This window comes from Podarcis vaucheri (genome assembly GCF_965113315.1).
Source record: "Podarcis vaucheri genome assembly, chromosome: 7".
Classification (NCBI taxonomy): Eukaryota; Metazoa; Chordata; class Lepidosauria; order Squamata; family Lacertidae; genus Podarcis; species Podarcis vaucheri.
Genome location: NC_138765.1, coordinates 53485770 through 53500463, shown reverse-complemented (window position 1 = coordinate 53500463; position 14694 = coordinate 53485770). Strand labels below are relative to the sequence as shown.

General features: G+C 48.7%; 1 protein-coding gene and 1 long non-coding RNA gene across 3 annotated transcripts in view; both read right to left on the bottom strand.

The window, feature by feature from the left end:
* Nucleotides 1-14694, bottom strand: part of LOC309535818 — a 76224-nt gene that overhangs the window by 15462 nt on the left and 46068 nt on the right. The window lies entirely within an intron of this gene.
* On the bottom strand, nucleotides 682-12768 carry CDT1 (chromatin licensing and DNA replication factor 1). 2 transcript variants are annotated; one of them, XM_082229199.1, is made up of 10 exons: nucleotides 12321-12767; nucleotides 11416-11562; nucleotides 10145-10392; nucleotides 9117-9311; nucleotides 7208-7356; nucleotides 6609-6694; nucleotides 5677-5865; nucleotides 4597-4737; nucleotides 3465-3666; nucleotides 682-2283 (listed from the first exon to the last, which is right to left on the bottom strand). In XM_082229199.1, exons 1-10 carry the CDS (start codon nucleotides 12687-12689, stop codon nucleotides 2120-2122), a joined length of 1890 nt encoding a protein of 629 aa, XP_082085325.1. In that variant the 5' UTR covers nucleotides 12690-12767; the 3' UTR covers nucleotides 682-2119. The 2 variants fall into 2 exon arrangements, with proteins under 2 accessions (XP_082085325.1, XP_082085326.1); XM_082229200.1 differs by lacking the exon at nucleotides 11416-11562 and having other exon boundaries at nucleotides 12321-12768.

The following is a 14694-nucleotide window of genomic DNA, read 5'->3' as shown; positions in this document are numbered from 1 at the left end:
CAGTGTAAGAGTAGAACCATTGAAATTAATGGACATGGCTTAGTGGATACAGCCGACTCTTAACCTTTTCCTTCCCCCTCCTTGACTCTCTTCAAAATAACTCTTCTGGCTAAAATCATTTATGTTATCAGCATTAAGAGACGGATACAAAATGTCTCTGCTTATGTTTACTTTAAAGTTTAAAATATTCTCTATATATAATAAACATTATACTCTGATCACCCTAGAACTTCTCTTATGCCAACACCTGAAGAAAACAACAACCCCAACTCCAAAAAGAATGAAGTTTTATTTGCATAATTAACAATAACGCCATTTTTTCTAGTTAGGTCTTCAGTTTTGCCATCAAAATACACTGTGCAGACTCACCTGCACCACTTTTCTGGTGTGGATTCTTCTGTTTGCTGTGGGTTTCGGGTCGTTTGGTTTTGTTGCATTCCGCTTTCTCTTTATTTTCATGCTGATTTCTAAAATGTTATTGCAAGGTTGCTCTAACTACTAAAAATGGCATCAAGATCATTTCAACAAAAGACAGTAGTAGCTACTAGAGGTGCCCCAGCTCTCTCCCATCAGCCTCAGTTAGCACGGCTGGTGTTCAGGATGATAGGAGTCGGTAGTCCAGCGACAGCTCGAGGGCCTCAAATTAGTCACCCCTTAAGCTTGCAAGCAGAGTCCGTTAAGGTATTTATGAATAGGGGTTTTATTCAGCTTCCTGTGGCCACAGAACAGATAATCCAGTGCTGCCACTGATGGTTTTGGAGTTAGTACAGAATAGCTCTCGTGCTGCTGCAAAACTCAGTGCTGCAATGCTAAGAGGCAGGTGCAGGCCAGGGACCTCAATTCAAGGGCCCCATTTAGCTCCCAAACCCATGGATTGCCTAACAGGGTGGACTATAATTAATTTAATAGGTTTAAGGCAAATAAGTCACAACAGCAGTTTGCACAGCAGCTGTCTCAGCATCTGCTAAAGGAAAGAGCCAAAAAAATAAAGGAAGGGGAAGAGATGAGGTCACATGCAGTCACAAGGAAGTCCCTTTACTGGCAGATAGATTCCCTGGTTCCATGTGTGAGATTGTAGAGCCGTACAATGGGCTGGGCCAGCCTTTCCCAACCTCAGGGTCCCAGGTGGTTGGGCTACAAATCCCATAATCCTTAACCAGCCGGGATCTGTGGTCAGGGAAGATGGGAGCTGTAAGTCCAACATCTGGGGGAAGGTGGAGACAAGGTGCTCTAAGGCATGCAAAGTCTATTCCCCCCCAAAGATCCTGGGAACTGTAGTTTACCACTCAGAGTTAGAACCTCTGCACCCTTAACAAACTACAGTTCCCAGCATTCTTTGGGGCAAGTGTAGTACATTAAATGTATGGTGGACCTGTGACCTCAGGCTCAAGCGAAATTGCAGAAATCCACCACCGCTGCTCTTGGCTCAATCCCCTTTACTGAAGCTAAGGGACAAAAATGTCAACTAAATGGCTTGGCCAGTTAAAAATCACTCATTTTAAGCTCCTCCTGATCAATAAATAGTTATTGCTAAGGTTCATATACAAGTTATGTTTTACAACCAATTTTTTTAAAAGTACTTTTAATGTCCTCTGTCTGCCAAGTCTTGGAGGAACTGAAACTCGCTTTGTGGAAAAGGCAGCTCCCACCCGTTCCTGCCAGATGAGGGAATGGAAATGCTAGTCATGAAAGGAGTAATGGCTTTGTGGTCCTGCAGCGTCATTCTCTATGCCTGTTCAGCTAATCTGGCAAGTGGGGAAGCAGTGCTGACAAAGAACTTTTTTAATGCACGAAGGCGAAAAGTTTGGTACTTTGTTGTGATGCGCCAATCAAACTGAATTTCCTGGTTTGTGTGTGCTGCCCTCTTGTGGCCTTACAGAAGCATAACAGCTACACTGGCAGGATGGCACTTAGAAAACTAGGAGGGAAGGAAGGAAGGAGAGCTGCCATATCCTCTTAATTCTGAAAAAGCCACAATATTCACATTTTGCTCACATTCATGCAAGGAGAGAAAACGACACACACATCTCTAGCCATTGGGGTCCTTTCCCAAGAGAGATTGGGACACAATGATGCTGCTGAGCCTAAGTCATGATCTCCCCACATCCTGCAGCATAGATTAGAGCCTTTCCTCTTCCTTTGCCCTTGCGGCCAGTCTCTCCGTGACAACGTTGAGGTCCACACTTTTGTCCAGCTTGATGTACGTTTCTTGCCGGATGGGGACAACGCTCACCCAGCCGGGCAGCAGCTCTGAGAGGAGACGAAGGTGCTTTTCTGTCTCTCCTGCAGGGACAGAGGAAGAGTTTCAGACAGAGCGCTGGGCCATCTGATTGTTTTCTCACTTAACAGCTTTTGTTAAGCGAGAACAGAAAGCCCCTGTCTATCATAGGGATACCCACTATAAATGACTCCATGGTGGTTAAATCACCACTGAAAACATGGCAGGGAAAGGACTCTTTGCATGCAGACGGTTGCACGATTAATCCTCTTAACAACTCCTCTTAAAAAGATATGCAGCTTTTTTTGGTTAGAGGGCACATTCCCAGGGCTCTATGTATAGTAAGACGGAAGTCACATACTGGCAGAGGGTGGTGCCAGGGACAAAAAAGGGAAAGTTTTCTAGACTAGCGATCACCCTGCTTCAGATTGGAATACCTAGCCCAACTGGGTTTGATCGGGTTACCCTCAAGTATACAGAAGATTATTTTTTGTGTAAACACAACAATTCAGCCACTGTTGCAGTGGAAGCCGATCTTTTCCAATTGTGTGCTACACACACCTATAAGGTGTTTGTTCTTACACACCTGTGAGGTAAACAACTTCACCCCAAGCCATGTCAGCAGCAAAGCATTGCTTTGTAAGTCAAGTATTTAAAGATCAATTAAGCTGAAACTTTGATCTCGAACTTGCCTTCCACAGGAGGCAGTGATGGCCAGCAACTGGGATGGCTTTAAAAGAGGATTAGACTAACTCATGGAGGACAAGGCTACACCCTGCCTCCAATGTTAAGAGACGTTAGGTCTCTGAATACCAGCTGCTGGGAATCGCAGGTGGGCAGAGAACTGTTGCACTCCTGTCCAGCTTGCAGGCTTCCAGCAGGCCTCTGTTCGGCCACTGGGGGAATAGGATGCTCGGTTAGATGGACCACTTGCCTGACCCAGCAGGCCAGTTCCTATGCTCCTAAAATACAGCCTATTCTAGTTGTTCTGGAACTTCATAGAGGGGACACACTTTTAAAAATGGCTGGGGGAAATTAGAAAATAAACAGGAAAGAACAAACCCCGATGGGGTGGAAGAATGGAGCAGATTCAGGTGTTGGGAGCCGCCTAAAATGAGGCATGATGGGAACTATAGTTCTGCAACATCCGAGGGGCACAGCTTCCCCATCTCTGCCTGGAGGCAAGGCATCACCCCCCTTCTCTCCCTCTCAAAGCTCGCCAGGTGTGCCCACTTCCTCCCCTTACCAAACGTCATGAGGGACCGGTAGCTGGCCATCATCCGCTGGCACGCCACCTCCATGGGCAGCGCCTGCTTCTTCTCCGCCACAAAGACGTTGCGCAGGACCCGCGCCATCTCCGGCAGACGCGACAGCATGTCCAGGCGCCGCTCCTGCTGCGGGTTCCGCACCATCAGCGCCTGCAGCTTTTGAACTTCCTTGGCTCTGACCTGAGAGAGAGAGAGAAAGGGGGAGAGGTGGTGGTGGTGGCAGCAGCAGCAGCAGCAGCATCAGAAGGGATCAACCCTGATAGCTTCTGCGTGCAAAGCAGATGCTCTGCTGGAACTGAGCTAGGCATCCTTTAGAATTCTAAGTGTGCATCTTGTCTGCGGCAAGGAAAGGGGTGAGTCTGTGTGGGAAGGGGAAGAATATAAGAAGAGCCCGCAGGATCAGGTCATCTAGCCCCAGCAGCCTGTTCTGAGTGGCCAACCAGATGCCCCCAATGGGAATCCCACAAGCAGGGCCCAAGCACAAGGGCACTCTCCCATCTTGCAGTTTCCAGCAATTTGCACTCAAAGGTGCCACCCTAATAAGGTAAAGGGACCCCTGACCATTAGGTCCAGTCGTGGCCGATTCTGGGGTTGCAGCGCTCATCTTGCTTTATTGGCCGAGGGAGCTGGTGTATAGCTTCCGGGTCATGTGGCCAGCATGACTAAGCCGCTTCTGGCGAACCAGAACAACGCCGTTTACCTTCCTGCTGGAGTGGTACCTATTTATCTACTTGCACTTTGACGTGCTTTCGAACTGCTAGGTTGGCAAGAGCAGGGACCGAGCAACGGGAGCTCACCCCGTCACAGGGATTTGAACTGCCAACCTTCTGATCGGCAAGCCCTGGGCTCTGTGGTTTAACCCACAGCGCCACCCACGTCCCCCGCCACCCTAATACTACTTACTAAACTAAATAAAAATTAAAATAAAATAAGAGTAAGAGTAATGATGCGTGACATGGAGCAGGTCAGTGGTCCTGCCCCATCTGCAAAACCCCTTTATGACTTTGGATGTTGGGACTTGGACTTCCCTACTTTACAAACCAAGAACAAAGGTGACCCACATCGCACAAGCCTGAAGCCTGCCTGGTGAGGAGACGGCAAGGCACTCACCCTCTCCAACAAGGACTGCGACACCCCTTTCAGGCTGCTGGGGGTGCCAGCCGGAGCTGGCGGGGGTGGCCGAGGGGACTCCGGCACAGAGGGGCTGGTTTCGGCGGTCCTCAGAGCCAGATTGGCCAGCGCCTTCTCCATCTGTTGTTGGGTGTGGCAGAAAGAAAGAGAGAGCAGGTGGGTCAGCCATCAGTAGCAGTTTTTCTCACCTGGCAAGCAAAGGAGTCTTGCGTAGCTGAAAAGCAATTGCGATGCCATGCGTAACAGTAAACTGATACGCTCCTGAACAATTTCTCGCCCCCACCATGCACAAACAGCCCATTCAACTGAGATGCAGGTGGTTGAGGCAGCAGAGAGGACCTGTTGCTCCCTCTTCTCCATCACAGTAATCAACAACCAACTTTATCTAGCCACAGGCTTTCCCTCTCTAGTACCAAATCCCAAATTTTGGACCCCTCCCTTTTTTAGGGGGGGAGCTGCCATGGGCTGGCATGAAGGCCAAAATAAAAGCAAGTCCAAAGAAAAAATTGGCCAACTTCTGACTGCAGGGAAAGAGTCAATAGTCACACAAGGAGGCAGACCCATAACAACTGTTCATACTTCGATGGTCAAGATCCACTCATAATAAATTCAAGGTATCAGTACAAATTTATATAAAATATTCCTTACAAATTTAGTACACAGAAATTAAAAGAATTAGCATAGAAATCCCTATATGACGCCTTCCTCAATATCTCCTATCCCAAGATTAGCAGGTGAGGCTTCACAGTTGTGCCATCACTGGGGCATACCCAGTTGGCAGCAACCTACGACAGGGGCTTTACGGTGGTGGCTCCCCATTTGTGGAATTCCTTCCACAAGGAATTCCATCTGACGGCTGAAAGAAGCTGCTTCTGGCAACCTTGAGAGATCACTGGCTAACTGTTTGCAAGAAGGCTGTATAAAAAATTTGATGTTATTGACAGGTTTGCTGCCCTGGGGGCTCCTTTGCAAGGGAGAACAGGATATAAAATGGAAATAATAGCTAAGTCAAAGAGTTCCACCCACACTCAGAGGGCCTTCTCCTTTGGCCAGCTTTACCTTGGGCGTCATCAGGCTGCGAGCCTTGGCCAGAACCTCTTGAGCAGTCGTGATTTTGTCCACCTGCGGGGGCTGAGGCACCTCCGCAGGGACGATGTCGGGCACGTCGTCAACATTGAACCGGGGATGCCACCTTGTCAGTTTGTCTTCCGGCACCACCATTGGAGGGTTGAGAGACGCCAAGAAAGCCTGCAGAGAGTTAGCACAGGGGAGGTGATGACTGACTATGCCTGGTATAGCACCCGGACCAGCACCTGATAAGGTATAGCAAGGTTGTCCCAAACTTGAGTCTCCAGCTGCTCTTGGACTATAACTCCCATCAGGACTAGTGGTCAGGGATGAGGGGAACTGTAGCCCAGAAACATCTGGAGACCCAAGTTTGGGAAACCCTGATGTGAAGCAACCCTCCATAGGAGGTATTTTCTCATTTACGTGGCAAAGGCAGGAACGAGTGGAGGGAGGAGATGACAGCTGGGAGGGGGAAGGGCCAGATGAAGAAGACCTTCAGAGGTCCTAGGCACTGACAAGATGATGGTGCCCCCATATGCAATTCAAAACAGGGACGATACTAAACCATAAAATAAAATTGTATTTTTCAAGAGCTTGCACGTTTGCAGAAATGTGTGTGCATATTATGTCATGTGCAACCCATGACAGGATCTGCTTTCTTCACATTCTTTTGGTCTACGTTAGTAGACATTAGTTGTCATTCCCCCCAGTTTAGGTGGGGATAAGTAATAAGAAGAGAACAGGAAAACTGGGGAAGACTGTGGAGTGTAAGATGCCTGAAAGTTCCAATTCTTTGGTCCTTTTTTTTTGAACTGTCAAATTCTTCCCAGAGCTTCTCATACGTTGCTGGTGTATGTGCTTAGTCTGCTTACTGGGTAAATCCAGCACTTTTTTGGGGGGGTGGGGGGGGAGAGGAGACTCACCTTGTGGTGCCCTTTCACGATGTTAACCAAGTTCCTGCCAAATATTTTCCGACGCTGCATCAGGTGTGATGCCGACAGCTTTTCTCCTGAAACAAAAAAATTGAAGGGTGATGGGCCACATCTCCCTCTGAAACTGCTGTTCCCTTCTACCCGCCAGTTCAGGGATGGGAAACCTTTGAGTTGGGGGGGGCACATGCCAGTGGTGAGCAGGACCTGAGGCAAAAGTGGGCGAAGCCACCAATGTAAAATGTGGCATAGGCTGGTGTTTACACGCTCCTCTCTCCATCCTCCTCCCAAGGCAAGCAAGAGGGAACACTGTCAGGAACAAACAGGGTGCAGCCCAAAAAGACTCCCAAGGGCCAGAAACAGGGGCCTGGAGAGCCACACCGGGTCCCCGGGACCAAGGTTGCTACAATGCTACAATGGTCCTACAATGACACACACTGGGGTGGTTCTTTGGCAACCCAGCACAAACGTCTTCAAGTTTGGTCTTTGGTACATTTCAAAGGGTGTGGCAGGAAACGTACAATGAAGTCTACCTGCCCACTTTCCTCCCGAGCTCATAGGAGCTTCTTTTGCAAATGCCGCATGGGACCCACCTGCCTCCAGCACGGGTTCGATCGTCAGCTGGTAGTCGCCTCTCTTCTGACCAGGGGTGCCAAAGGTGGGAATGTTCTTCTCCTGGCGCATGATGTACGAAGCCGGATACACAGCTTTGATCTGACCCAGGTTCCGTTCTTCAAATTGCCTGCAGACAGGCAGGGAGAACATCAGCACCCAAGATCTTGCATGCAATCAGAAGTTTATAAATGATCAGATAAATAGAATGTAATCAACCCCTTTGGGAGTGAACATCCCATTAATATGGTGGCACCCTCAAAATGAGGACCAGGAGAGTCTTGAGGTTCTTGGGTCTGGCAGACAGATACAAAGTAGGTTTGCACCCGTGATATTGTCATTAAGTTATTAACCACCTTCTGTACAACCATCTCAAGGTGACGTAGCGTTAAAACAAGCAAGCAAACAAAAAACATTTAGAGACACAAAAAACAGCAGATAAATTTAAAACAAGATGAAAACCATCCAAAATAGACAGTGATGGCAAACACCCATTGGTCCAGCTGGGAAAGGCTGATGGAACAAATAACGATAAGAGCTGGAAGAGAGCCCAAGGGTCATCTAGTCCAACCCCCTGCAATGCAGGAATCACAACTAACATGTCTTCAGTTGTTCTCAGAAAGTGCAGACAGAAGGCGCCTGCTGAATCTCAACAGGAATGCTATTCCACGGAACAGGGGCAGCCACACTAAAAGCCCTGCTGCAAGCTGCTATGGGACAAACCTTTGAGCTCTTGGGGACTTGCAGGAGAAACTTACCAGCAAATCAAGCAATTTGCTGGGTGTATAAGAGAGAAGGCAGTCTCTCTCTCTCAAGTAACCTGACCCAGAGCTGTATAGGGTCTTGTGTGTTAGTACCAACACCATGAGGACTAAAAGCTTGAAGCAAAAGTGGTCAAGAGTATCCACCTAGCCCAGCACTTTTGTCTCTCCGGCCAGAAGTCTTCAAGCAGAAGAAAGAGGTGTTCTGACTCTAGCTGTGGAGGTTCTAACACCATTTATCACTGCCAAGAGATCCCAAGACCAGTTACCCAGCTTCCATGATTTTATCTAGTCAAGGGAATGGGAAACCTTTGCAGGGGGGGCCGTGCATGTGGGAGTGGTAGACAAGGGTCGGGGCAAAAGTGAGCAGGGCAACAGCTGCAACTCTTAACTTTGAGCAGTAGGGGGCAGTCCAACCTCCTCACCAAAAGTTAGAGGCTTCTACAGCCCCTCGCATCCATTCAAGCAACCGAGCAGCATGACCACAGTTTAATGCAGGGGTAGGCAACCTAAGGCCCGTGGGCTGGATGCGGCCCAATTGCCTTCTAAATCCGACCCGAGGATGGTCCGGGAATCAGCGTGTTTTTACATGAGTAGAATGTGTGCTTTTATTTAAAATGCATCTCTGGTTATTTGTGGGGCATAGGAATTCGGGACAGTGGACTGGCCCACGGCTGAAAAAGGTTGCTGACCCCCGGTTTAATGGGTCCTCAAAGCACTCTGGGCACAGAGCAGGGTGAGGGTGTGTGGCATTGGAAGAGCACTGGGGGCCAACCGGAGGTGTCTGGAGCTGATGACAACACCCTGTGTGCTGAACTTCTTTGGTTCACCACTCATTGCACAAAGTACTATTGCTTTCTGCTCAGGCAAGGCCATCAATTTTTTTACATGCCAAGTAATTAACATCAGGGGGGAAAACCACCAGCCCAGAAGGGAATTCTGGTCTACCGCTGTGTTACAAAGGCTGCTCTCATCTTCACTCTGTTATTCCCAATTGGCATCCTGGGCAGAATTATGAGCTTGCCAGGTGGAGAAATAGTCACTCTCTCTGCCTCTCCGGACTGACTGCTCACAGGCGACTGCCCCCCGCGCTCCCTGCCCACCCCCAGGAGAAAGGGTGAGCTCTCACCTGCGCATCATGTCCTGGATGCCTTGCTTGACCTTGGCAAAGGTCACCGTCTCTGAGCGGTTGAAAAGCATCCCCACGATGGTGTCCATGCTGCGGAACATCTCGGCCAGCACCTTGTACTTGTAAGGCAGCGCGAGTCCCGGGGGGACGTCCTGGGCGAGGTTGTGGAAGCGCTGGAAGGCTGGTGCCTTCTCACTGGGAAGATGGGGAGAATAAAATAATCAGGTGTTTCCGTCACACGGCAGCACGATGTCACCTTAGCTCTCAGACAGGTAGTTGTCGGCGGAGGTTTTGGATGATAGTCGCAAGCATTTAAGAGCAGCAAAGCCATTTTCAGATCTGCTGTACAAGTTACTGAGGGGCATCAATTTATTGGCTGGGCGTTGCAGTCCTAATTATTGACTGGGACATCCAACCATCCTGCAGACTCAAATGGTAGGAGACGCCCACCTCTGCTTAGGATTGGGCTGTTTGATGGCCTAGAACAGGGATGGCTCACTTGTCACTGTCCAGATGTTGCTAGACTCCCAGCAATCCCAGCCAGCGAGGCCAATAATCTCTAGGGGAAATGGCAGTCACATAACAATTGGGGTGGGCACAAGCTAACCACCCCTAAACTCAATCAAACAATCAATTACTCTATTATGGCCAATGGCCAGTAACCAGAAAGGAATTTTGTACAAATATATAACATACAAAACAAAACAGAAAACGACAGCAATCAAACTATTAGTATAACTGTTGTACTACAGAACACCAGGCACAGAAAACAAATTAATAAATTTGCTAAAATTAATCCCTGCAGAATTTTACATGCAGCAGCACAATATTACACACAAAGAAGAAAGATGGATGAGTACTGATATGCTAAAAGTAAAAAGGCATCAAATGCAAGCTGTCGCCCTGGGAATTTCCAAAAAAAGGGTTCAATACCCTAAGACCCCTAATCTAGAAAATCGCCATGTCCCCTCTCACCAGACACCTGGTTTCATCACCAAGGCCAACCCCTTAGAAAGCTCTTCCCCTACCTGGTCTCTGCTGTTGGCTCAGGATTGCTTTTGCCCAGCTGGAGTTGAGGGAGGTTCCTCACTTTCTCCTTCTCAGCCTCTTTCCTCTTGCTGATTTTGGAATCCAGCAGCCGAGCCCGTTTTAATCTGCTCTTTATGTCACCGTCAGCCTCTGAGGAGCTGGCTGGCAAAGTGACTTTCTGTGCCAGGGCACGGATCTTCGCCAGACGACCACTCAGCTCCGCCAACTTCTCCTTAGACACCACCTCCTGTTTGGAAGGAGAGAAATCTCAGCTAGGGAGATTCCTGCCTTATTCACATAGGGAAGGAAAGGGCAAGAACGACCTCTCTCTGCCAAAGACCCTGGAGAGGGACTGCCATTCAGAGTAGACAGCAGTGGCTTGAATAGGCTAATAGTCTGAGCTGCTATAAGGCAGCTGCTTATGTTCATTTGTACCGGCTGACCCTCCCTTTTGAAATCTAAATATCCAGCAGACAGTCCTTTTAAGTAATCTCTACAGTTTGGTACTTGCCAGTGGCAAGCGGCAAACAGTGGCGAGGTAAGCAACTGAATGGCCTGTGAGCATCACAGACTCCATCAGACTGCCGACCCTCAATCACTACGGTTGCAATTCTTAAGCAAACTTAGCAGCAGTGCTTCATCTTTCCTTAATCTCGCAGCTCTGAAGTAGTCAGTGTTAGAAACTGAGATATGAAAGCTAGAAGCTAAATAGCACCTTAAACCGAGGTTACATGTGCTACAACAGAATGTCTAGCCACCCATTTTTTAAAACAAGGATACGAAGCTGAAAATGAATGAAGTGCAGCTAAAATATTATGTTCATTTTTCACAGGGTCTAGTCCTTCCCCTGCCCACCCCTCTAATATTCTTAAGAGGGTCTCTTCTCCAGTCTTCAGAGAGTAGCTGGAAGTGGGGAGGCAGAAAAAGCTCCTTTCCTTCCACTCCGCAGTTTTAATTTGAAATCTTAGGCACAGTACTGCACCCAGAACTCAGAAACTGCTTGCACTAATGAAATTCCCTGTTGCAAAATGCACCTAGAACAATGAGAGTTTTGAACACAGGAAAGAATGCTGGGCCATTAGAATCTGGAGCCACTGAACCCAGTCAATGTGTAAGCTAATGACAAAGGGTGCTGTGGCAGCTCAGAGGCTATCAGGTTTACTGAGCTGTACAAGCTTCAAGAGGCAGCAGAATGCTATGTCAGATGTTTAGAGATGGTGGCCTATACAATCCAAAGGCCACCCCACCCCCCTTCTTCTCCAAGGCTCACCTTCTCTACTGACACTATGCCAGGCTGCACTGTGGTCTCCAGCTGCAGACCTGGTGAAAGAGTCCCATTGGCCAAATCCTTTGCCTTTTTATCCAGACTGGAGGGGCTGGGTAGCCCAAGGGCTGTGGGGGAAGCAAAGCCTGGGACCTGAAACAGAAACACTCCAGTCAGAATTGGCAACACATCTCCCTTCAGAATACCAGTTGCTTAAGGGAGTTGAGTATGTAGCCTGGAGAAGAGAAGGCTGAGAGTTGACATGATGGCCAGCTTCAAATATCTGAAGGGCTGGCTTGTTTTCTGCTGCTCCAGAGTGTGGGAACCAAACCAATGGATTCAAATTACAACTGAACACAGTATTCCAAGTTTTCTAACCACATTGGGTTCTCACTACAAACCCATATTCCCTCTTTGGTCAGTTCCCACCAACTCAAACCAATTGCAGCACAAATGCATGTGCTGCAAAGTCAGGGGGATTATACATATTTTGCTCTGAGCCCCATTAACCATTTTAATGCCCATTTCAAAAGTATTCTTTTTCCCATTTTTGGGCACAGTGAATAACAAGGCCTCTACACTACGACAACTTAATAGCACCGCCATATACAGGAACAGTCTACCTCAACCATCCAAGACACGGCAGACAACCAACGTAGGAATGGCTTGGCCATCTGCCGTGCTCAGGTCTCACCCCACAGGTCTCTTCCCTAGAAAGGTGCCTGCTGCTATGTCGCCTCAGAGCTCACACCCGGGAAGGATCAAGAAAATACGAAGGGGCGGGCCCATTCACACAACCCCGACTTCCACCCTTTCCCACTACACAACAAGGCTCCGGGCAACTAATCCGCATTAAAGACGCTCGAAGTCAGAGCGCGCGGTCCTGCTTCCCCTCCTTTCGGATCACTCACCGCCTCCCCTTTTTCCTCCGCGGGCATCACCAGCGCCTTCCGGGCGGTGCCCTTCGCACCGAGGCGGCGGCGGCCTTGGGCAGAGACCGGCGTGAGCTCCGCCTCGGGCTCCGGCCTGCGCCTTTTCCTGCTGCTGCTGGGCTGCGAGGGCTGCGGGCAGCTGGAGCCGAGCGGGGTGCGAGGAGGCTCCAAGAGGCCCAGCCCCGTCTCTTCCTCCTGCTGCTGCTGCTCCTTCTTCTCGGGCCTGCCGGCCCCCAGGGGCTCGGGGGCTCCATCAGCTTGTACCTTCCGGCGTTTGGCGCTCAAGCTGCCCGCCGCGGGGCCCTTCTTGTTCTGCGCGAAGAAATCGGTGACCCGGAGCTGCGCCATGGCGTCCACGTGGCCGCTTCTTCTCCCGATGGAACGTTCCGAGCCCGGCTTGCTCCTCAGCGTTCCATCCGGCGGCAACAAAGTATCCGACTTTCGCGGGCTTGGCCTAAGTCCCGCCCCTTAGCTTGCTTCCTTTCCCGCGCTGGCGCGGACGAGCTCTTAAAGGCGCCGCGTAGCTTTTCCTGCCTCCATTGCTTGCAGAGACCTGTGGGGTCAGACCTGAGCCCGGCGAAGCAGAACTAGAAAGGTGGCGCTGCTTCTTTTTTCTGTAGGAGCGGGGGAACCTGTAGTCCTCAGAATGCTGTTGAACTACAACTCCCACCATCTTCGGCCATTGGCTATGCTGGCTGGGGCTGATGGGAATTGTAGTCCAAAACTCTGGCAGTTAGCAGGGAGGTGGGGTGAACAAGCCACAGCCCGCCATATGCTCTTGGACTACAACTCCCATGATCCTTCATCATTGGCCATGCTGGCTGGGGCCCATAGGAGTTGGAGTCCGCCAAACATCTGGAGGGCGCAGATGTCCCCCAGGGAAGCTAATTTAAGTACTTCTGTATTTCTCTGTTTTTCTGCAGTGAGAGAGGAGGACTTGCTTTGAGGTTTGTTTGGGTGAGGACACAGGAGAGATCCAGGCTTATATCCCTGTCCAGAAGTAACATTCCAATAAAGTAAAACCAGCTGTAAACCGAGAGTAATCTTGTACACCCTTAGCTGGGAGTAAGCCTCCTTATTGGGGCTTACTTCTGAGTAAACCTGTCTAGAATGCTTACTCCCAGAAACCAGAGGCCTTTCTCTTGGGTATTGTCGGCCAATTGGTGTTAAAGAAAGATAGAACTTTTTTTATGTATGCTACGACAGCAGCAAGAATACTCATCGCAAAGTATTGGAAGACACAAGATCTACCCACCTTGGAAGAATGGCAGATGAAGGTGATAGACTATATGACACTGGCTGAGATGACTGGCAGAATCCGTGATCAGGGGAAAGAGACGGCGGAAGAAGATTGGAAGAAATTTAAAATCTATCTTAAGAACTATTATAAAATCGATGAATGCTAAAATGTCAAGGTTTTGAGAAAGAAAAGGGGATGACAGTGACATGAGATTAAGCTGAAGAAAAGATTAAGAAGACATATATTGGATAAAATTACTTAGAAGTTGCTGAAATAATATTGGAAATTGGGATGCAGGAAGGGGAGGTATGGGGGAGTCCGAGAAGTGAGGGATATGAAAAAAAGGTTACGAAATTATACATGTTTGTATGTCTTTTTATTTGTTTGTATTGTTTAAAAATTTTTGTAAAACCAATAAAAATTTATATATATATATATATATATATGCAGGTTTTGGTGTCTTCGGGTGTCTTCCCGTGTAAGAGTCGGGGTGTCTGGGCGACGTTTCGACAAGGTCTCACTCGTCATCTTCAGGCTGGTGCTTTCGGCTTCTTGTTACTGGAACAGAGCAGAATCTGGTGTTTGAGTTCCTATAAATACTGTTGAGGGGTGTGGTGTATAGCCTCCAACGTTCTGGGCAGAGAGGAAGTTCCTAGATTAGTGTGTCTTTTCTTCTTTTGTTCCTTAATTACTTGAGGGATATCTTGAGTGATTTCATGAGTGATATTCTGATTACCACTGGGTGGGTCATTAAGTGTAGATTAGTTGCTAAAGCTTTCGTGTCTTGACCTCTTGAGCTTGTGAAGAGTTTTTCTGAGAAGATGGCTGTGCTGCATATAGTTGTGCTCTGGCTTGGCTTCTGCAATCCTGCAATCCCTGCACAGATTCTGCAATCCTGCAATCCCTACACAGATCTGGCTGGCACTAGGCACAAAATCACAGCTCGCCCCTATACACGAAGCCAAGCCAGAGCACAACTATATGCAGCACAGCCATCTTCTCAGAAAAACTCTTCACAAGCTCAAGAGGTCAAGACACGAAAGCTTTAGCAACTAATCTACACTTAATGACCCACCCAGTGGTAATCAGAATATCACTCATGAAATCACTCAA